General features: G+C 41.9%; 1 protein-coding gene across 1 annotated transcript in view; it reads right to left on the bottom strand.

Moving 5' to 3' along the window:
- Positions 1–6,866: 6,866 nt before the first annotated feature.
- Positions 6,867–23,730, bottom strand: part of dag1 (dystroglycan 1) — a 22,189-nt gene continuing 5,325 nt past the window's right edge. Inside the window, exons 2-3 of the mRNA XM_022742151.1 lie at positions 9,264–9,722; positions 6,867–9,103 (exon numbers count right to left, since the gene is read on the bottom strand). Coding sequence (XP_022597872.1) covers positions 7,277–9,103; positions 9,264–9,722 — 2,286 coding nt within the window. The 3' untranslated portion in view covers positions 6,867–7,276. The remainder of the gene's footprint in view (positions 9,104–9,263; positions 9,723–23,730) is intronic.

A 23,730-nucleotide genomic window follows, 5' to 3' on the forward strand; every position in this document is an offset into this window, starting at 1 on the left:
GTCATAGTATAGTAAGGCATAAAAAGTCATAAAAACGTCATAGTATAGTAAGGCATAAAAAGTCATAAAAACGTCATAGTATAGTAAGGCATAAAAAGTCACAGTATAGTAAGGCATAAAAAGTCATAGTATGGTAAGGCATGAAAAGTCAAAAAAACGACAGTATAGTAAGGCATAAAAAGTCATAAAAAATTCATAGTTTAGTAAGGCTTAAAAAGTCATCAAAACGACATAGTATAGTAAGGCACAAAAAACGTCAAAAATGTCATAGTACAGTAAGTCATAAAAAACGACCTAGTATAGTAAGGCATAAAAAACACCATGAAAATATCATAGTATAGTAAAGCATATAAACATCATAATATGGTAAGTCAAAATGTCATAGTATAGTAAGGTATAAAAAACATAAAATAGGAAGGCATAAAAAATGTCACATTATAGTAAGGCATAAAAAACATAACATAGTAAGGCATAAAAAATGACACATTATAGTAAGGTATAAAAAACATACTACAGTAAGGCACAAAAAACGTCATAGTACAGCAAAGTACAAATCCGCCATAGTATTGTAATAAAAAAATCATATTCTGCACTTTGTATAACCTGATTTTGTACTTTGTATGCTCTAACTTTGTATAACTGGACATGAGTCTGTCCTCACATTTATAATCCTTATTTGGTATTGTCTGTTTTCATTTTCAAAATCCTCATCAGGTACTGTGGATCTGTTTTCACATGTGCACTCCTTATTTGGTACTTTCTTTTACAAACTAGGAGGTCTTTGTCCTTGAGCACGCAGCTGCTTCTTTTGACAGTTAGCTTCCATAATTGTTCACACACACACATATCCTGACCACGCCTCCTTCTTCACTCTTTATATAAAATTCAGGTACACTCTTCGTTTGATATCAGTCTGCAATTATACTCTGTGTGACTGTATCCTTTGCAAAGCTCTTATCAAAATATATAAAGAAAACTTGATCATTTTGTCAACTGTTCATTTTCAGATTCCTATCACAGTATAGCAAGGAACATTTTTATACCTTACTATACTATGACATTTTTCATAGTATAGTAAGGTATAAAAATGTCATAAAAACATCATAGTATAGTAAGGCATTAAAAAACATCATAAAAACGTCATAGTATAGTAAGGTATAAAAGAACGTCATAGTATAAGGCATAAAACCATCATAGGCAAAAAAAAAACGACACAGTAAAGTAAGCAATAAATACGTCATAGTATACTAAGGCAGAAAAACGTCATAGTGTACACAGTATATTACGGCATAAAAACTTAATATCATATAAGACATAAAAAGCGTCATTAAAACTTCATAGTATAGTAAGGCATAAAAACGTCATATTATAGTAAGTTATAAAATTGCCATATTATAGTAAGGTAGAAAAATGTAAAAAAAATGCAATAGTATAGTAAGGCACAAAAACGTCATAAAAACTTCATAGTATAGTAAGCCATAAAAACGTCATGAAAATGTCATAGTATACTAAGGCATAAAAACGGCATAAAAACATCATGGTATAGTAAGGCAAAAAAAAAACATAATAGTATAGTAAGGCGTAAAATTGTCATAATTTAGTAAGTTATTAAAACGAAATAGAATAGTAAGGCATGGTCTTCCAGTCGTTTTGCCTGTATTAACTCTTTGGTGTCCTGTGCTCCAGAAGACTTCCTGATTTGTTGGCTGCTGATTCTGCCACACTCCACTGTCGCCACCCCACACCACCTACCTGCTTTTGGTCTCCAGCTGTCCCTCGTGTTTCCAGAGTTCGTAACTCACCTGTCTCTGGCCTCCTGTGTCTTTCATACTCCTGCTTCATGTCAACATCGGACACAAGGATTCCCTGGACCCACTCTCCCTCCACATTCACCATCACCACTGCCTTCTCCCCAATAAACTCTGTTGCATTGTTATTGCTTTTGTGTTCTTTGTCTGCTGGGTTCCAACATCAGTTCTCACAAATATGTAACACATAGTATAGTGAGACATAAAAAATATAGTATAGTAAGGCACAAAAAACGTCACATCATAATAAGGTATAAAAACGTCATAGCAACGTCATAGTAAAGTAAGTCAAAAACATCATAGTATAGTAAACTATAAAAACGACAGTATAGTAAGGTATGAAAACGAGCACGCGGCTGCTTCTTTTGACAGTTAGCTTCCGTAATTGTTTATACACACACATATCCTGACCATGCCTCCGTCTTCACTCTTCATATAAAGTTCAGGTACACTCTTCGTTTGATATCAGTCTGCAATTATACTCTGTGTGACTGTATCCTTTGCAGAGCTCTTATTAAAATACATAAAGACAACTTGATAATTTTGTCAACTGTCCATTTTCAGATTTCCATCACAGTATAGTAAGGCATAAAAACGTCATAGTATAGTAAATTATAAAAACAACATAGTATAGTAAGGCATAAAAACGTCATAGTATAGTAAATTATAAGAACAACATAGTATAGTAAGGCATAAAAAAGTCATTGTATAATAAGGCTTTCAAAAACGTCACAGTATAATAAGGCATAAAAAACTTCATAGTATATTAAGTCCAAAACATCATAGTTTGGTAAGTCATAAAAACAAAATAGTATAATGAGGCATAAAATGTCATAGTATAGTAAGGTAAAAAACATCATAGTATAGTAAGTTATAAAAATGTAATAATATAGTAAGGTATAAAAGACAAAATAGTGTTTTAAGGCATAAAAAAATCAGATAGCCTTCTATTCAGAAGCAAGCATGCTAGTTTGGTCTCGTCCACACTCATTACTCCAGGGGACTCAGGTTACATGTGAAATGTCTCCACGTCTGAAAATAAACTTCATGTTTTATAGAAACACTGGAGAAAGTTTCATGCTTTAGTCATAAAATTCACAATACCCTCCATATACAAGGTCATCTGCTGCACTATTATCCTTTGTTGCAGCCATAGCCCACATGTAACGACCAGAACATAAAGGTAATTCAATCAAAAGCACTATGTCAAAAAGGCATCAGAACAAGTGAGTGAACACCACCACTCCTCTTCAGTGTCTGCTTGTCCTTTATCTTCGCTTTACTTCTTCCCTAAAACATAATTAAGACGTCGAGGCTTGTAACTGCATGACGTTACAAGAGAATGATGTTTAACTTCTAAAATTAACGCTCCCACATCTTCGGAATCAGTAGTGAGTATTGTGGATATGAATTCATTGACCATCTAAGGTGTCAATTGAGACATTTCCTCAAACGTTACTGTACAGTCTGTACACTCCTGTGTCCCTCCTTATCCAAGTTCAGTTCAATCATTATCTAGTATCTGACAAGAGGAACATTAGAACTGGGTATCCAGGGAACATGGAGTCAATGTTAAGTGTTCATGTGTCATGTTGACTGATAATTGATCCTACTCTATTCCGAGAAGTATTCCTATTCTTTCCAAGAATAGTTCTGCAATTCTGAATGTCTTTAGAAAGCAAAAAAACGTAGTTCCCCACAGAAACCTTGCAATTGTGCTGCAGCCTTTGTAAACTGTAACAAACAGCTGTCATTGCTGCTTGTGTGCAGAAAACATATCAGGTGCCAGATGCATAAAACTGGGTGTAGATTCATGACTTAAAACTATGTGTAAGCGCAAAACCAGAAATATGTACTGTATGAAAAATTTAACACAAGCCGTATTTCCACTCCCACGATTAGCCATGAATGGATGGAGACACTCCCTTAATCAGTTTATGTACAAAAACACTGTCTGCGCCTCAGGTTATCAGGCATGGCACAGAAAAGAATGACAAAAAAGGAGGGCAATTTTGAATGTGAAATTGAGACTGAAAATTGAAAAAGGAAAATGTGTGTCTTTTGGTGGACTTAGTTCTGGGATCACGAACAGGCACAAAAACAGGTACAGCATGGCAGAGGTAACAGAGATAATCAATTCAGTGAGTTCCAAACAAAGGATTGTGAAGAAGTAAAGAAAAATGGTCAGATTGCAATCGGGAGGCAAAAAAGCGCAACAGTATACACAAAGAAAGCTCTGATCTTCACCACTTATAGTTTTCATTTTACCTCAAATTCTAGAAGAAAGGAAGTTGACTTTTAGAGATGTGATGTCGCTGCAGGATGCAGACTACATGGCACTACAAATCATTTTAGCACCGTCCCTGTGATAGATTGAGCTTGTCTGGCGCTTTGAAGGCGACTGATTAGACCCTGAAAATGCAAACTCAGCACATCCGTAATATGCCAGAATCCCCAATCAGATTACCTCTACATTTGAGATGAGAAGTTGCTCATGCAATCCTAAACTTACTGCACTCCCATTGTAAATGGAGTTATGCTATAGGTCCAGATTCTTAAATGATCAAACTGGTCTGTAGGATTTCGGTACAATCCAATACATATAATCAGTTTTCATAAAGACTCAGGCCTGACGTGTTGATTCAACCCTTTACCTTGTAAATGAGCATATTGCTGATTTTATTTCGAAAAATGAGGACCTTGACATGTAAACATTCAGCCACCACAATCAATTAATCAATCATTTACTCATCACTCTGATCTGTTTATCCACTTTAGCAACTAGCAGTGTCTTGGGAATACATTCATCATTGCTTCCCCTACTTTCAACTTCCACTGTGTCATGAATTATAACAGAGGTACAACAGTGCTGGCAAATTGTTTACATCTAATCAATATTCTGAGCAATCAATGCAAATTATCTGTGTGCAATGTGTGGACAGAGAGATGGAGCTGAGAGACTGTTTTCACAGCATAGCCTTTTTAATGGGCAGAGCTTTCAAACTGAGTTGTCCAACCAGTCATTCAATAGCAGAATAATTTAGTACAAAAAGGACAGCAGTACGACCGTTCCAATGAGTCCAAAGACCAAAGATGGTTGCCAGGCAGCAAGCCGTCTAGGGAGGTAAAACCTCTCGTGGACTTGAGACGGATTGATTTATCAATTCAAGGCTAAGTGGGAGCAGTAGAAAAGTGACAGTGACCAAAAACCTCATCAGTCAGGTTTTGATATGGGGGGGGGGGGGGGGGGGGGACTCCCAACAGAACCAGCATGGAGAAATCAGATACATGAATGAAGAAGGATTGATTTTTATCGTACCAGTTGGTTTTATTATGACAATGCACACTTGATAAGCAAAAGCCTTGGCATCCTGCAAAAAACCAACAATATTATGACAATACGAGTCACTCGCTTTGAGCCTGCATCGACCAGTCACTGAGCGGACTGAGCCTTACATTATTATTGCAAAGGGTCACTTTCAGTTGAAACTCATCAGCAAACATAAGGACATAAAAATAAAATTTGTGATTACATAAAATATGGGTCATTTCATCTTTTTATAGTGGGAGATACATTTTGATATGCAAACACACACAATAAAATAAAACACTTGAAATATGTGACCCATGACAAAAAAAAGAAAAAAAAAAAGAAAAAAGAAATGAAATAAAATAAAAGTGTACATAATTGAATCATAATGGAACTTCTAGGCTAAGATTTTACAAATCACAGAAGACTAATCATTAATCATGTTTTCTTTTAATAATCAAACAATTTGAGGCTGTATAAAAAACTTTGTAAAAAAAAAAATATTCGAAGGAGATTTTCTTTGACCGCTTTTCTGTGAGCTAATTACTGGAAATTTGGGGTTCTTTCTCTGCCTCCATCATCTCCTCTGTGACCTCTAAAATGTGAATATTTGTACAATCCCATCTGGGACAGACTCCATTGGCACACAATGTTTTCTCTTCAGACCGGAGAGAAGAACTGCCTCGTTACACTAAAAAAAAATAATTATCCCTGGACCAAAATAAGCTGTAGGGCTCTTTTTTTTCCGTTCAGGTACATGTTGGAGGTGGAAAAGGGGCAAAAATGGCATTCCACCGAAGTCTCACTGTGGTTTTGTTAACTTGGAGTAACAACGGTGCCACAGTGAGGTCAAATTGGATGAACGGAAATCCACATACAGCTATTAATTGTGCATTCAAATCCACATTAAACTCTGCATTTACAAGTTAGTTAACTTATTTAAGTTCGTCATGAAAACAGTAGCTCATTATTTCCTTGTTGCTTATACCTTATTGATCCTGTTAGATCTGTTGAGGAAGGTAGGCATTTGAATCTAATGACCTGTTATTGACATATTATCAGAACAGGAATAAAAAGCTCCTGCAGGTTACTTTAGTGAGGCAGTCTCTTTCCTCTCTCTTTCTTCCACCACCAAAAAAATAAAACACAATCTATCAGAACATCTTCCAGATATACAGTGAATTTTAAAAACCAATGAAACAAACAAATTATTTATTATTCATCTCTAAATCTTTTTTTTTTAGGCTACCTTGTTATTGTCATCTTTACTAGACATTGTGAATAAGGATAGAAACAGACAACTAGTGTTAAAAGGCAAACCGTACTGAATCTGAATAAACACACTCACACACACACACACCCAGACACACACCCAGACACACACCCAGACACACACACACAGAGACACACACACAGAGACACACACACACACACACACACACACACACACACACACACACACACACACACACACACACACACACACACACACACACACACACACACACACCTTGGCCTCCGATTCTCTTGTGTCGTCTGCAGGGGTGATTTCCTTGTGATAAGCTTTTTTTTCATATTCAGAGAATCTCACTCTCATTAAAAACACGAGTTGTCGCCTGCAGTGGTCTGATGGCAGTTCACTGTCTTCTCGTATTATTTAAAAACAAGACAAAAGACGAGTTGTTAGGCAAACGATTCAGTCCAAAAAAAAAAAAAAAAAAGAAAAGAAAAAGAATAATAATCTTGGGATAAAGATGAATTCAAAATAAAAGCCTGTATCCAAATAAACAGAGGGAAAAAAAATGAAATGCTGGGATGGGAGAGCACGTCTCCCAATTGTCACTTCTGACCAACTGGTCGACCCGAAAAGCCAGTGTGATGAGAATTTGTTTGTCTTAGGCCACTGTAGTAGCTGGGCTACCACTAAAACAGTAGTCCCTCCCAGCTGTTTCAACCAATCATCCCATCTGTCTACTGTAAAACCCCACCCGACTCATCGCTTCCCCCTCCCCAACCTAAATCCCTTGTAGCTGTTTTGTACTTTAGCACCTCTTGTCATCTCTCCCTGTAAAAGTCCAGACAGACACCAGAATGGAAACCGTTACAGTTCCTCAGGCATCCTCTCCCTCCGCCCTATGAGGGGAGGGTTAAACAAGTCTTAGGGCGGCACGTATGGGGGTGGTGATCTGTAGGGAGTCATGTTCTTGGGACGGGAGCCCTTGCCCTCCATGGGAGTTGTGAAAGGAGGCGGTGGCTGATAGGGAGGTGCGTTGGGGTCCTCATCCCGCAGAGCTGTGTACTCCCCAAGCAGTTCCTGGTTGAGGGGAGTGGTCTCTGGTGTGGCCATGTTAGGGTACTCAGGGGGTGGAAGTGGGGGCTTTTCTTCCTGGAGGATCAGGGGCATACTGGAAGAAGGAGGCGGCTTAGAGTCATCTAGTTCGTCGGCAAAGATAATCGGCACACCTTTTTTGATGAAGGTGGCCTGGTCTTCAATGGTCAGCTTGCCCTTTCGCTTCTTCCGATAGCAGATCATCGCAATGATACCTGCTATTAACAAGATTGCTGCAACCACCACAGCAGGAATGACTGTGTGGAGATAGACATCATCTGTGCTTTGCCGCCCTGTTCCCAGAGCTGGAGTGACCGCTGGAGGTTCTGTTGTGTCGATCTCTTCTGGTGGGATGAAGGAATATGTTTTGCAGCTGGCCCTTCCCTTGACCATGAGGTCCAGTGCTCTAAATTCAGGCTCCATAGAGTACCTGAAGGTCGCCGTGGGCCTTCCATCAGGAGTGGCGAGCCTTTTGCTCATGGCCGTGATTTGCTCCTTTGGACACGGATGCTGAGGGAGGCTGGTGTTCGTCCACTCCACCACAATGGAGCCTTTGCTGATATTCCGTAGACTCACTGTACTGCTGTTGCGATCCCCCAGGGCATATGCCAGCTTCTTGACCAGAAGGATTTTCTTGTGGATGTCATTGGTTACAGAACGTGGCTCCCCTTCGAATCGGGCTGTGAAGATCACAGGGGTCTTGTCATTGATGGGCCAGCGGTTCACACGGACCTCAAAAGCATCGATTGCATTCAGGCCTCCTTTATCAGTTGCGTGCATGAAATATTCATGTTTTCCCACGTGCTGGACATCAGGCAGGCCATAGAGAAGTTGGCTGGTGGTGTTGAACTGGATCCAGGAACCCTCTTGAACCACGTCATTGTGGTTCTGTCTCAGGGTGAGACGCAGCTTGTCTGTTGTCCCATCCTCTGTATCAAAGAATGTATCAGGTGGGATCTTAACCTCGAAATATGTGCCAACCAATGCATTGACCTGGTCGATGGGGTTACGCAAGACAGGTTTCTTATTGTATGGATCCGGAATTACACCAGGTGATGGGGTGGTGCGCGTGGGCGGCTTCGCTGTGGAGGTCTTTGGCTCTCTGGGTACCGGTGTGGATTTAGGCCTCTTAGGTTTCTTGGTAGGTCTTCTGGTAGGTGTGGGTGGTGTGGCAGTGGCTTCCACATATGTAGGCCTGGTCATGGTTGGCTGGATGGGAATGGTGCTGGTGGTCTCCATTACCCTTGTTGGTTGAGGAGGTCCCAAGGTTGGAGTGTGGGCGATAGGGTCGCGGACTCTGATCGTAGGCTTGCCTGGTAGAGGAACGGGGCCTCTTACAGGGGGAGCGGAGCTTTCAGTTGGTGCGGCAATAGAGGGAGAGGAGAGGGTTGGAATAATCCTCACTGGAGGCTCCACTACTGTTGTTGGAGGAAGCACTGCCAGAACAGGTGTTGGAGTATTGTTTAATTGGCGCCTTACCCGCTTAGGGACATGGGGTTTCTTGTTGGCAATGTGCCATCCCACTACGGGGTAGCCCAGCTTGGCCGACATCGTGCCTTCCTTTGCAGGACCCTGGACACTGCTGATATTTGGGACTGTGCTCTGATCCAGCGAGCAGCCAAGCTTCCAGGACAACAGAGCGCCATTCTCTACCACCTAGAGACACATTGAGACATTAATTAGCCGTCAAATTAGATATATTAAATAATTCACTAACTTCACTAATAAGTATTTATTTATCCACAAAACCATATGTGCATGCATTTATTAACACTCATTCTCATTAACTCACTCACTTGTTTGCACATTCACTCACCTTTTTAGCATTCCCTGGCCCAGCCATGAATGCAGACATGTCAAACAGCCTGTTGTTGACCACGGGGAGTATCTTCATGTGCTGGAGCCCCACCCCAGAGAAGCTCCTCATGTTATCAAGGAGCCCCACCCTCTGTTCTGAGCTCATCTTGGTTAAATCGGCATCCAGGATCACCGTCAGCACTGTGACCGGTTCCTCGTTGCCACACATGAATGGCTGGACGTCATCTTCAGCAGAGGCTTGGTTGGATGTCAGCTGGGCCGAATCTGCGTCCAAATGATCTTCTGGGTGTACCTCAATGGAAAACACCTCCGAAGAAGAGGATTTTGTGTGGTTTGAGATGGACACGGAGATGTAATGGACACCTTTGTCCTCTTCCAAAGGTAGACCCTGCAGGATTCGGCTGCTGGCATCCCAGTGCAGCCAGGCAGGGAGGGAATCCTTACCCATCTCAGTAATCTGGAACAGAAAGCAAAATGACGTGTGAGTCAGGACACAATTTTAATAGGGCAAAACAATTACAGAAAAATTTCAAATGTTGCTCTTCAAGCAAATGGTTTAAAGAAAGAAAATAAGTGAAGGCTTCATAGACCTTAAAAGGCTTCATAGAGGCAGAATGTTTGGTAACTTAATTATGAAAATGGTCATGCTCTGCTTCTGAAAAGTAAAGCAGTTGACAGCTGCATGTAAAAGAAAGGGACTGATGGAGGCTGGATTAAAAAAAAATACGCGAGGGAAACTTTTACTCCAACAAGGTATGAAGCTTTTTGTTGACTGCACAACAATTTAACAGATTCAAGGGCAGGTGCTTTTATAGCAAAGGCTGTGGAATGCACCGATGAAACTTTGCTTTAATCTTTAGTTTAGTTGCCCCTTTGTCTTTTAGAGGTGTCACCCACACAATTTGTATTTCTCATTTCTCGTTTTTGTCTCCCATTTTTATCGTTTGACTAAATTTAACTAATTTTGCAAGGGAGGGAAGATGGATGCACACACAGGGTGAATGCTAAAAAACAATATGAACAGGTTCATAAAAAACAATATGAACAGGATTCACTGCTGTGGCTATAAACTGCCATCCACTAAGCCCCTACTCCTTACACACAAAGACACATACAGACGTGCTCAAAAGCAGTGCTCTGAATTGTAATTTAAATGCGACTAAAATTAAAATAACTTGGCCAATTATACGGCTGGGGACGCCCCCATGGCAGGAGGCTGATGGAGAGAAATGGATCACAGGGGAGTGACAATGCATCCACACACATAAATCCAAAAACAAGAACAAATGCATCCTGTGCTCCCCAGCCCCTACAAGTTAATTCTGCGGCTAATAAATCCTGGTTGATAAATTATGTAGAGGCAGTGCTCCCTAGACACATCATTAATGCTCTAACCAGCACACAGGCAGCACCGGGGGAAAACGCACACACACACACACACACACACACCCAGACACACCCACACACACATTGTCAAGCATGCAGTCATAGACCAGAAATGGACACACGCACATATACAAGGCCACAGACAGACACACAAGGCTAAACATAGAAAGCTGTGTATGCATTTTCCCTCAGACATACTGTACACATGGCCACCTAGACAAAATCAAATGCGCACACACACACACACACACACACACACACACACATCCCCTCGAGGAGAGCAATTCCCTTAAAAACCCTCCCCCCTGGATAAGCGTCCACACCTCCTCAAGCCTATTCCCTTTTTTTTTTCTTAGAAACACTTGGATCTCTCCCTTTTCCAGAAGCAGAGGAACATAGTGGAAACAAGCTATCACAATGATTTTAATTATTTTTTATTTCCTTTTTCCTATTTTCCCAGTTCATGTTCGTCTTTCCCTGTTCCTCTCCCTCTTTCTTCTTCTGACACCTCGCCCCTCCTCTGTGCCCCTGCTTCCGTCTTTCCTGCTGCCATTATTTCAAAAATGACATTATCAAAATGTGACAGTCTTTTTCAGTGGTAGATAAAAGCTAATTTCAGGGGCGGTGATGTAGGAAGATGTCTTGATTCTTGTCTAAGATTATAAATCTGGCTTGAAAATTTGTTTCAAAATGTGTGAGTTTCCACAATTCAATTTGATTACTGGAAAACATACAGGACTGTTACAACCAAGATCAATCTCTTTTTTCAACAGCCATTTATAGCACTGTTACTGTCCATCACTGGGAACTATGGGTGGGCGATCTGGTCTTTATTGTGAAGGTCCTGACCGGGAAGTTGTGATTCGTATCTTTCCGCCGCTTCTATCAGACGTTTGTGAGCTCCGCCTACTACGTCTCCTACTTGCTGGACTGCCGCTACGCCAAGGTCACCAAGGCTGCAGAGCAGAACACAGCGTGCCGTTGCCGTTAGCGGGCTAGCTGTAGAACAGTTAACAATGGGGCTGGTTAGCAGTTAAATACCTGAATATAGCACCTTTTAATGACACGATCTGTACGATTCATCCGAGAAACAGATCATATGCCAACGTATGATCGTCCACGCCTACTGGGATCTAAACCCAAAGTATCACAGAAAGTGTTGATGACATATATTTGCCTGTACCGAAAAACCAAGAAACAAAAATCCTCTGTCTTCAGATGTGGGCTCCTCCAGCAATGTTTGATTTAATTTGTCACAGTGTTCCACAGCCTCAAAACTTCAAACTGAGTGCCTCTTGACACGGCATTGCAAATTAAATCACAAAGAGACAATGAAGGACAAGTGAGTTGCCAGGCAGTAATCTCATCATAACTGTCATAATTGCTCTGTAAATTACTCAATTGTGTCCTGAAAGCACAAGGATGATCGCTTTCTTATCTGCTGCCAATTAAATATGGGTAAGAGGGAAGAAATAGGTGACATGTGCATTCGTATTTTCACAATATCGTAAGCTTCCAACACAGCTGTTCCACATGACGACGTTTGGCTCATAGGCGGCGACTTCTAAATAACTAGGGGAAGACAAAAATAAGCAGGCCTTTGAATCCCTCCTAAAAGATATATGCAGAAGCGGTGCATAAGAAATGGTCGCTCCTGAACTGAACAACACAGGACGACCTCTGGGCAGGACTGGATAGCTTTCAGTTGCAACAGGCGAATGTGACTGCAAATTCTTTAGGCTCGCCAAATCTATGGACCCAAAGCAATGTTCTCTAAGTCAATGTCCCTGGCTCAGTAAGTGTTAACAAACAAAAACACAGTAGTGCCTTTAAAAAATAAAAAAAAAAACACTCCTACATAAACCCAGCAGAGAGCTTGTCTCCTGCCTCCCAAAAAAAGAACATGAAAAATACATCAAATCCCCCCAAAATGTCAAGAAAAATATTTCATATCTTTTCCTGGCACAAGGCTTCAGCGCAAGAGAGCTTGATGTTTTGGCCCTAAAGGTTATCGTGTGCTCTCACAGACTCCTCTAGCCTCCCTTTCCCTCCCATACAACATATACCACTGGCAAGGTTACAGCGGAAGCCCTTCTAAAACCGCCACGAAAAAAAAAAAAAAGAAACCCTGCATGCTGGAAGAAGCACAGAAAAGCCAGGCAGCAAGAATCAAGGAGTCTGAACCGTTTTCTGGGAAGCTATCAAGACGGTTCCGAGGGCGACTTGAGGGCAAAGGTGTAACATATAGAAGCAACAATCAGAGTAACTTTACTGAGCGGTATGATAATCTTTCAAAGCACCTGTTAAATGGCTTGTTCGAGAACTTTTCAGCAGGGAAATCACGTCTTATTCACCTTCTGAAAAGACTCCGAGTCGGACCAGTTTTGAGTAATATGGCTTTTGAGGAGGAATACAATTACTTTAAGTACCATGTACAATGAATGTTAGCGTTGACGGCATTAAAAACCCAAAGCACCGAGAGATAAGAGCCTTATGGATGGTTTTAAAGAATGAATCGCTGACATGTATAAAGAGGCCTGAGCATTGGCTGTCACCCACAGTGCCAGTACAGCAGAAAGCCAAATCCATTTTGCCCGTCCAACCCCCCCCCCCGTTGACATAAAAGACTTGTTAATTAGAATGAAATAAATGATAATCTCATCAAAGTTAGGGCTTGTTTGATCATCTTTTTTTTCTCTCTCTCTCTTACTGATGCACACACACGTCAGCCGTAAAGCCACCGTGACTATCTGCGCTGGGAGATACAGCGATGGGCACTGTGGTGCAACTCGGCTGAAAACGTATTTGAAGTCTATATGAGCGACAGGCATGAAACACTAGGAGACAGTATCACATATCACTGGCATCATCCTTGTTTCACTCTGCATCACTGGCCCCGCTCCCTCTGCCTTCTCAGCTATTTTGTTTAGAGTTACAGTCCTCACTCGCTGAGAGTAGCTGCTTTTTGAAGTAAGACAGGATTACAGCCCGGACAAAAAAAAAAAAAAAAAAAACTCAGACAGATTGCAAAGTAGCCTCAGTGCTGACGGTTAATGTAATAGATGGTGAGCCCAATGTCAAAGTGTTGAAATGTGTGTGTTTTTTAAACCACAGTAAAAATCCAATTTTAAAGTTCTAATTTTATGACATCCTTGATGTTCTTTGACGTACAAACATGGACGTCTTTCTGCATAATTAACAAGTCCTTAATTAAAAAATTATTTTTTTCTTCTTCTTTTGGTTTGGTGCGACATATATCTGTTATTCCTTCCATGAGATCAGTGGTTGGATGTAACTAAAGCACATTTACTCAGGCACTGTGCTACTTTACATTTTTATGCTAGTTTATACTATACTACCACGTCTCAGGGTGATTTATTGTACTTCTAACTATTCTGACAGAATAAAACATATGATCAAATTATAAAATACAGCAAATTGTTTCAGATAAACTACCCAGCAGTCAAAGAGCTCAGAGCTCCACCTGCAACAATGCTGTTAAAAAAGGTATTGCATCAGTAATAATAAGCCATTATTATCATTATAAAATGAGAATGGCCCTCAACAGAGCGTACACCTCCACCAAGACAAATCAATCCTACCACCTCTGAACGTGATCGGATCTCAAATGTGTTCCCGATGCGTCTTGGGTGTGTTCACACCTGTACATAGAGCTGTCCGCTTGTGACACGATGACCTGAGGCGGATGTTAACGCTACGTCTGAACAGATCTAACCTCATAGATCTCGACACCACGTCTGAATCAAGATCCAAACATTACTCCCCGAGAAAATGACGAAAATGGCGAAAAACTTCATATTGTGCGGGATTGAAGAAAGTGATCACATTCCTGGATTTGCACCTTTTACCGGATTTGCACCAAAATGTAATGGGCGCCATCCCTCCGCCAAGTTTGGTGTGAATTGGTTCAGTAATTTGGTGAAATAAAACCTCTAAAGTGGAGGTATTAATATAACACTGATGGGAGCCACTCAACTACATAATGAGTACATTTTGAATTTTAAGATGAAGCCCATGAAGGCATCATTTAGCCCCATGTGTGTGCAGTGTTGCCTTCATCAAAGATTCACCTTCACAAACACACACACACACACACACACACATATTTATTATCCCAAGAGACGTACAATCACAGAGCTCTGTCAATGAGAGAAAGTGTGAAGAGTCAGAGACAGTCAGCTAGACTTAGATATTGACAAAGACACGGAGGCAGAAGTAGGGATGGAGAGAATGAAAGAGGGAGGTCAAGCAAGAAGAATGAGAGAGAGAATGAGAGAAAGATCTCCTAAACATAGAGAAATTACGAGGAGGCGTCGAGTCTCTCAGCCTTCAGGGGAAAGAAAGCAGCTCATTGTTGCAGCAAGAAGAGAACATGGAGAAAGGAGGCCATTGTTACCGGGCTGACAGCTTAACAGATAAGCCTCATATTTTGGAGGAGGCGAGGGAGGAGGAGGAGGAAGAGGAGGTGCAGGCGGGGCACACCGTTGTGATATGACTTGGGGTGAAATGAGACTCGGCGCGAGTGAGGGAAGGGGAGGAAGGAAAAACAGAGGGAGAAGGGAGAGAACGGGGAGGCACGGAGATAAGGAAGAGAAAGGGAGGATAGGTAGAAGTATGGGAGGAGGGAGGGAATGATGGACAAGGAGGGAGAGAGGGCAGATGAAAAGAGAATGATGGAGAAAACAGGGGAGGTGAGAAGTGGAGCGAGACAGAGAGAAACCCAGTGCTGGGCGAGTGAGAAAGAGGTAGCATACAAAGAGAGAGTGAGAGAGAGAGAGAGAGAGAGAGGCGAGAAACAAAACCTACAGAGAGAAAGAGAGAGGGCGTAGAGGGAATTGCTGGCATAGTCAAGTGTTTCCAGTGGAAAATGTGAGGCGAATAGGGGAGGGATGGATGGACGGAAGAGCTATAGAACGAGAGGATGGGGTGGGGGCTCCGGGTGGCCAACAGACGGATGTTTATGAGGGAAAAATCCATCTTACAGCCCATTTTCTACCGTTAAAAATTCATCCGTGGCCCAGGTTCACAGCAGGCACATTCACACACTCTAACGGTGCAATCTTGGAATGGGAAATATATGACCTGATCAGTGACGGCTGCGAGCCACGCAATTCTGAAATGTCAACTTGGTGCAAAATAAAAACAAAACAAAAAAACAAACCTCGAATTATCACCTTGTTGTTGTAAACCTCCACCAACCAGTCAAGTTGCAGGAAATATGGTCAACAACCTCCCCTTCTGTTCCCGAGTTGCAGCTTCGAATAATGGCCAGAGGTGGTTTTGTCATTTAAACCAAATTTGAAGAAATTCCTTCGAGGTGTTACTGAGATATCACGTTTACGGACAACCCTAAATATTTCTCCTCCGCGCCCGTCGGCAGCGCAGCGGCATCACAACAAGCAAAGCAAAACATTTGACAGTGAGTTTTGGAAGAGATTTGATTTGAATCATGTAGATCCACATTAACTCTGCGACTCACAGCAACACCTCTGCTTTACCCCAACAGTAAAACTACATTCCTTCCATCACACTAAAGGGTCAGTTCTCCCAAACTATCAAAGTACATATAAATATACACTTTCACTGGTATGTAGTTCTCAGCGCTGGTAATATAATATACATGGTTCTCAGCTAATTGGATTTTCTATAGACCTCACTGTAAGGTTTTTATTTTTATTTTTATTATTTGTACTATATTTGAAAACTGCTCATTGGTTCGTGGATTATCCAGGATAACTTGGACATTTTTTCTGGAAGGACACGTATTCAAGTTCTCACCGTTCTGAGCTCCAGTATATCTTGGTGTGACTTAAATATGACCTTAAATACCTCGACATAAACCTGCACGGTCTCGGGGTAAGTAAAGAAAATGTGTTGTGAGTTGGGTGAACCCTCCCTTTAAGAGGAGGTTAGCGCGTTGATAATGGTGTAGGTATAATATTGACCTTTCACCCTATTCTTCAATAAGAGCATCTGCCATGCAGTAATTATATATTACCTACACAGTAAAGAGTCATTTTATTATGCATTAATGGATCCTCCAACATAAAACCCATAATGCGTTTCCAAAACTCTGCGCGCTTCCCAGTCCACGTCCGACATAAAAGCACATCAGTGGAACTTGAGTTATGAGACTTTCACTCCACAGTAATACAGTCGAATGGAAATGCAGATTGCCAGAGATGAAATACGTTCCAGCAAAAATATACCCTTTCTATTAATAGGCCCCATTGTAGGACGCTGCATTGTCAGAGATTCACAGGAAGCGGCTGCATGAGGAAGACATTAACAAAAAAAAAAAAAAAAAAAAAAATGTCATTCAAATGTTTGCGACTGCTGCACAATACAAGGGAGAACTTTGCAGATGTATCCGGAAGAAAAGACTCCCGAAAAAAAACAGGAAAAAACAAACATTCAGTCAGGCACATGTGCGTCCATTAACTCACACGTGTCTCACATCCACAAATACAACCCTATTATACTGTCATTAAAGTATGATGATGGAGAGGGCTCCTAGCTATAAGATCTGTGCTATAGTTCTCTCTCTGTTTCTCTATTATACACACACACACACACACACACACACACATCCTTTGGTCCTTTGGCTCCTTCTATGTCTCTCTACCTCTCTCTCTCTCTCTCTCTCTCTTTAGTTTGCAGTTTACAACGATGAGCAGATTCTCAGGAGCCAACAGGAGCTGGTCATCTCCAGCCACAGTGTGAAGGTGTGAAGGCAAAAGACTGGGAGGGTACGCATGTGTGAGAAGAGGACAATCATCGTAGAAGAGTGTGTGTGTGTGTGTGTGTGTGTGTGTGTGTGTGTTCTGTTATGACAAGGACAACTAGAAGGCAAGCGAGGAGACGAGCGCACAGCTTGCTGCCTATGCAGCAGTCATCCAAGGACCAGTTTTTGGCTTAGCAAACACAACGATACCTCACTACCCACTGTGCTACGCTGGACACCGGGAGGAAGGAAAATAAAGCGGAGCCTAAACAAAGTTCCGGCGAGACAGATGTTGTGTGTGAGTGTGTGTGAAAGAGAGAGAGAGAGAGAGAGAGAGAGAGAGAGAGAGAGAGAGAGAGAGAGAGAGAGTGTGAAAGGGAGAGAGAGTGGTAGAGAGGAGAAAGTGAGTAGGATGGACGAACAGATACTGGAGGAATAAGGTGAAAGACACGCACACAGGCAATAACACACTGTGTATACTATTTTTACATGTGTGTATGCACGTGTATATTTGTATAACCCCTGCTTGGAACAATAACACAGTGCGAGTGTGTGTGTGTGTGTGTGTGTGTGTGTGTGTGTGTGTGTGTGTTATCTCTGTCTCAGCACGTGGCTCGTTTTCCGCAGACTCTCAGCTTCAGCTCTGACTAATGCTGCAGCCCCACCAAAATTACTCACTATCATCAGCATGCGCGCACACACAAACGCACACACACACACACACACACACACACACACACACACCAAATATCCTCACTAGTAGAAAATGTTCTACTATATTTTAAGTCTAAAGGGAAACCTCAGCCTTACTAAGAAGGTAGAACAGCATGTATATATGTACACACTCACAGACAGAAACACACACACACACACACACACACACACACACACACACACACACACACACACACACACACTCTGTTTTTCTGGCATGCCCACACAAATACTATTTCATTTCCCAAGAATAAAGACTGGTGCAAATTTCTGAGCTGTGCATCTGTTGCAGTAAACGAGGACAAACTAATTGGTTTGTTCACAATTAATTCTCTTCTGCTTTTATCAATGTGTTTTTCTGATTTTCATTTTTGCTTTATGGCTCAGCAAATTATCTCTCTCTCTCTGCGGATCTCTTCCATGTCTTCTGACAGAGCTGATTGTTCACACAGTATGTTGCAAACTAGGGCTGCAACTGATGATTCTTCTCCACGATCAGTTAGTCCTCAGATTACTTTCTCGATTAATTAATTATATTTGTTGGGTTTCTTGTTTTGTACAAGCAACAATCCAAACCCAAAGTTACTCAGATTTATTTATAGGGTTGATTGAAACATCAATCATTAATTAATCAGTCTTTAAAATAGTTACCAGTTATTTGTTTCAACTCTCCTCTGGTTCATTTTCTAAACTGATTATTTGTTTGATCTGAAAAATGGTTTAAATGACTGAAAGATCAACCCTGAAGTTACAGGATGTAAACTGAGAAGCTCAAAGAAGTTGAAAAATACGTTTGGGCAATATCCAAAATGTAATATCTTGACACAGTCCAGCCCAAATGTATTGTTATATTATTGTATTTTATGGTTCATGTATAGGTGATGCTGCCACTGAACAGCAGTTGTAAGTTTTAACCTGCTTAATGTGCAACCCAGGAAGTGAAATGAGGGACTCAGCAGGAAGGACGATTAACGATTAATGTGAAAAATATCATGATATTCGATATTATCGCATATTGACTGAAGCCTAGTCGCCAATTATGTTTCTATCCATCGACTTGTTGATTAATCAAGTAATAATTTCAAATCTTTTGCAAAGAATTGATCAGTCACAATCCCTTTACACTTCACTGTAATAGCAAAATGTCTTGGTGCTGAGATGTCAGCCACTCTCTGCTTTGAAAGTTTGCAGTAATGACAGGACTGTGTATTGTTCTGTGCGAGCAGTGGAGCAGAGGCAGATGCACCGGAGAGTGCCGTGAGAAGCAGGAAGAGCAGACTGATACACAGTCAAAAGAGTACAGTAGAAGAAGCAGCTGCAGGCCATGTCAGAACACTGTTAAATCCATTGTGACACAGCTACAATGGAGGAAAATTTGACAATTAAGCACATGTCATCCAAAGTTAAGTTCCCATCATTTCTTCTGACCAGCGAATAAAAAGAACTTAACTACAATTGGATTTACTCCTCCTTACATTAAGATGTTTGACAGACTCACTTTCCCCTCCAACTGTCTTCATCAGCGGAAGCCGACAGGCTGACAGCGCCCTTAAAGAATAATTTCTCCTCCTGACGCAGGACTCGGCCGAGCCCTCGCTTGTCCCTAGGTCAGCAATTATCCCCCCTTTTTTCTTTGATGCCGTGTGAATAAAACATTAGCTATCTTTATCCGGCTAACGAGCCATAGTGCCGACACAAACCATTAAATCTTAAACACATTGCTTTGGGATAATGAGAGACATGATATAGAAGGGCCCTTTCTTTCTTTTTTTTTTTTTTTTTTTTTTTTTTTGAAGTGGTGGAGATGCAGCGGCAGCTACAGCCTGAAGAAGAGATGGAGGCTGGTCACAAAATCAATACGGTTTGAGATGAGAGGAATAACATGGAGAGTTTCATTCCAAATTGAGACTTCAAGCGTTTTGAACACACAACTCTTGTAAGAACAATGTTACTGTAGGAAAAATGTTTGATTCTGTATTGACACAGCAGTGTAGTTAAGACTCATTCAGCCAGCTGCCTGTGTATTATGACCTTTACAGGATGTCCACAGCTCTTGAAAAGGCTTAAAAAGTATTGAGTTTCCTGAATAAAAGCCTGCTTTTCTGCAGCAATACATCCGGTAATGATCAACAAACTGCTCTGTGAAGAACTGCCTTCCTTAATAGGCCAATCTTTAATCACAGGGTCCAGCATCTAAATATAATCCGCTACTGTAACCTTCACACACCAAATACGGCCTGCCTCACTAAGCCTGGAAAACCAATGAAAAGCAGCCTGGCGCGCTGCAACTCTTGCTTCCCCATTTGGGTGACAACCAAGCGTGCTTGGAGGATACTGGCTGGTCCAAAAAGCTGCGGTTGCTAGGCTACAGTAGGGACACACCATAACAACATCAGGAGACATCCTCTACAATGTTGAACAGTCGCAAAACCACCAAATTAGCACCTTTTTTTATTTTAATTTTCTTATGGAGGACAGGGAGTCAAACAGTGGCTGTTTGGCAGTAATTATTTGTGCTAAAGGTCAAATGGAAATTACACCCTGAAATCCAACACTGACATGAAGGCATCAGTGTGACTCGCAGCAGAAATCGCCTTCTACTCGGGGACGGGGGGGGGGGGGGGTGTTTTTCCAGTAGAAAGTATGTCAAACACACAACCCTTAGCTAAAAACTGAGAAACACCAAAGTATGAATGAATTTTGCGGGAGCATATAATTTGGAACATATGAATCAAAAAAGGCCTCGCCTGCTGTATGTTTAATTACATAGCAACATGGCCACCACCAATCTGGTGCCAGTAAACCGATCGCAGCATGCTAGCTCACAGCTAGGGTGACTCATATGTTCTGGTGTGTGTGTGTGTGTGTGTGTGTGTTTTTATCTTTGGGCTGCCTCCTCCCTCCTGCTCTCTTAATACCAGTTTTCCACTGCTACCCTGCCAGCTAACAGCTACGGAGCTGCGGGGACTCGTAGGGTGAAGCTCGCTGTAAAAAGGGATTTCTCGATACAGGACAAAAGAATAAAAGAATCGTTGTCATCTGCCTCTCTGCATTATGAGAAAAAGAGCCTTGAGAATCAGAATGAAAAAAGTTTTTAAAAATGTTTTACAAACTAAACTGTGAGGGGAGATGAAGTGAATGGAAAGAGGGAGGAATAACAGAATGATGGTTGTGGTTTAATAAAAAAAAAATAAAAAAAAAGAAAGTGTGGAAGGAGTCCTGGAGAAAAGCAACAAGTACGGAGGAAAAGAAAGAAGGAAAAATAATTGTTGCTTATGTTGCAGAAAAAAAAAAAGAAGAAGCCAGGCTGTAGCAGCTGAAAACAGAGACAGACGGCTTGCTGATGTGGAAGAGGAAGGAGGAATGACAGTGATAAAAAATAAAAAACAAAGAAAAAAGAAAAGGTAAAGAAAGGGGGTTCCTTCAATTAGAGGCAGAGAACGGAGGAGGAAGAGAGAAGAGTGGAAGTTTAACGAGACGCCGCGAAGACGAGGAGAAGGAGGCAGAGAGACGGTGAACGACAGAGAAGCAGAGGAGGAGCAGCAGCAGCAGGAGGAGGAGGAGGAGGAGGAGGAGGAGATAATGAAGTGAGAGGAGAGGGGAAAAGAACGCAGCGGGGAGGAGAAGAGAAAGTTAGTTTTCCCACCAAAATGCCCCCGGGGGGAACAGCCCTTTACAACAGCAAGCTACTGTCTCCATTCATCAAGAGAGGAGCGATCCAAACAGCTAGTCAATGTGTTCTGACAACCACACACACACACACACACACACACACACACACACACACACACACACACACACACACACACACTCTGCTTTCCTACTAATACTAATATGCATATATGTATGTGCATAAGTGTTTTTTTATGTACATGTACATACACACACAATATTTGCCATAGTGTCNCACACACACACACACACACACACACACACACACACACACACACAGTTTAGAGCACAGTAGCAGGAGAGACGTGTTTTACCAAATAAACTGTTTGTTATCCAGGGTTTTTGCTTTGGGGTGTGATGTTACATAGAGAAACAGGAAGATACAGACAATGGAGGAGGGGGGGGGTGTGTGTGTGCGTGTGTGTGTGTGTGTGTGTGTGTGTGGGGTGTTGGTGGGGGTTTACAGAAAATAATTACAAACCGGTTAGCTATGAGTATCTCTCTTTTTAATCTGCATGCAAACACACAGTCAAAAAATATTCACAAAGGAATATGCAACATACGCTCGTAGGCACAGAGAAATACACACACACACACACACACACACACACACACACACACACNGGTACGATTGCCTGCCAGCCAGCCCATCAGCCAATCAGCTAATTACGCTGGTAATTGTGGTAATGAGGCTATGGAGGGTACTCATCTGTTGGCCAGAAACCCCAGTTCTAACGGCCACTTCCATTAATAACAGTAGACGGAGCAGCCACCACAGGCGCTCCGAGTCCCAGCAGCACCTGCATACAGATGCTGCAGCCGCAAAGGTCCTGCCTCTTCACCTGAGTGAATTATCACTGCGCCGCTGTCTCTCTGCCCCCCCCCCCCCCCCCCCCCCCCCCTGGTCTCCCCCGCCCTCTCACACACCACACACACACACACACCAAACACGACTAGGCTTCACACTGATATCAAAGCAGCAGATCACACGACTCTAACGACCTCGAATTAGTCTCATTGTTCGCCCAGACCTTAATTATTTATAAATGCGTTGGTGGACTTTAACATGATTCAATTCAATAATTATTCTCTTCCATGAATTAGCATACTAGCTCAGCTGTTCAACATTTTTCATTCTGTTTTTTATTGCTTGCCGTTTGTTAGGTCATATGTATGTATCGACTGCCGCACCCCCACAATATTTCCGTCCCATGACCATATGAGGCGTAGACCGGAGTGTTCGGCTAGAAGGCGCGATGCACCCTTTCACCAGCACACCACAACAACCAGCAGCCAGAGCACACGACACACAGACGCACACCGACACGTACACACACACACACACAACACCACACGACACAACACAAACACACAGGGACTACATCAGTTTTATACGCGACCGGTTACAGGTAGTCAGTCCGAGAGGATCTGTACATCTGTGCCGAGTTTGTCCTATTTCAGTAACACCTCCCGCAAGGTTTACTCTTCTATCAATTAATATCGTGTTTTAAATGATCAAAACCATCCACTGCTGGCCAATTATTCGAGTTTCTGACTGCAGTTTGGCGAACTCGGTCGTGAGGTGTACATTAGAGAGAAGAGGAAGAGAAACAGGAAGATACATAGCAAGTAACAGAGGAAGGGGGTAGGTTGGTCTTAACCCATATTCCCTGCCAACTTGCACTGTGTTTGCGGTTGCGTGTGTGTGTGTCGGGGTGTGTGGTGTGTTGTGTGTGTGTGTGTAGTGTGTGGTTAGTGTAGTGTGGTGTAGTGGGAGTGTTGTGGTGGGGTTGGGGTTACAGAAGAATAATTTACAAAACCGCTAGGTTAGCTATGAGATTCCTCTCTTTTTAATCTGCATGCAAACATACGACAGTCCAAACAAATATTCACAAGTGCAGAAGGAATATGCTAGATCCAGTACGCTCGTAGGGCACGAGAGAATTAC

Source organism: Seriola dumerili, unplaced genomic scaffold (genome assembly GCF_002260705.1).
Source record: "Seriola dumerili isolate Sdu_G_001 unplaced genomic scaffold, Sdu_1.0 BDQW01000066.1, whole genome shotgun sequence".
Classification (NCBI taxonomy): Eukaryota; Metazoa; Chordata; class Actinopteri; order Carangiformes; family Carangidae; genus Seriola; species Seriola dumerili.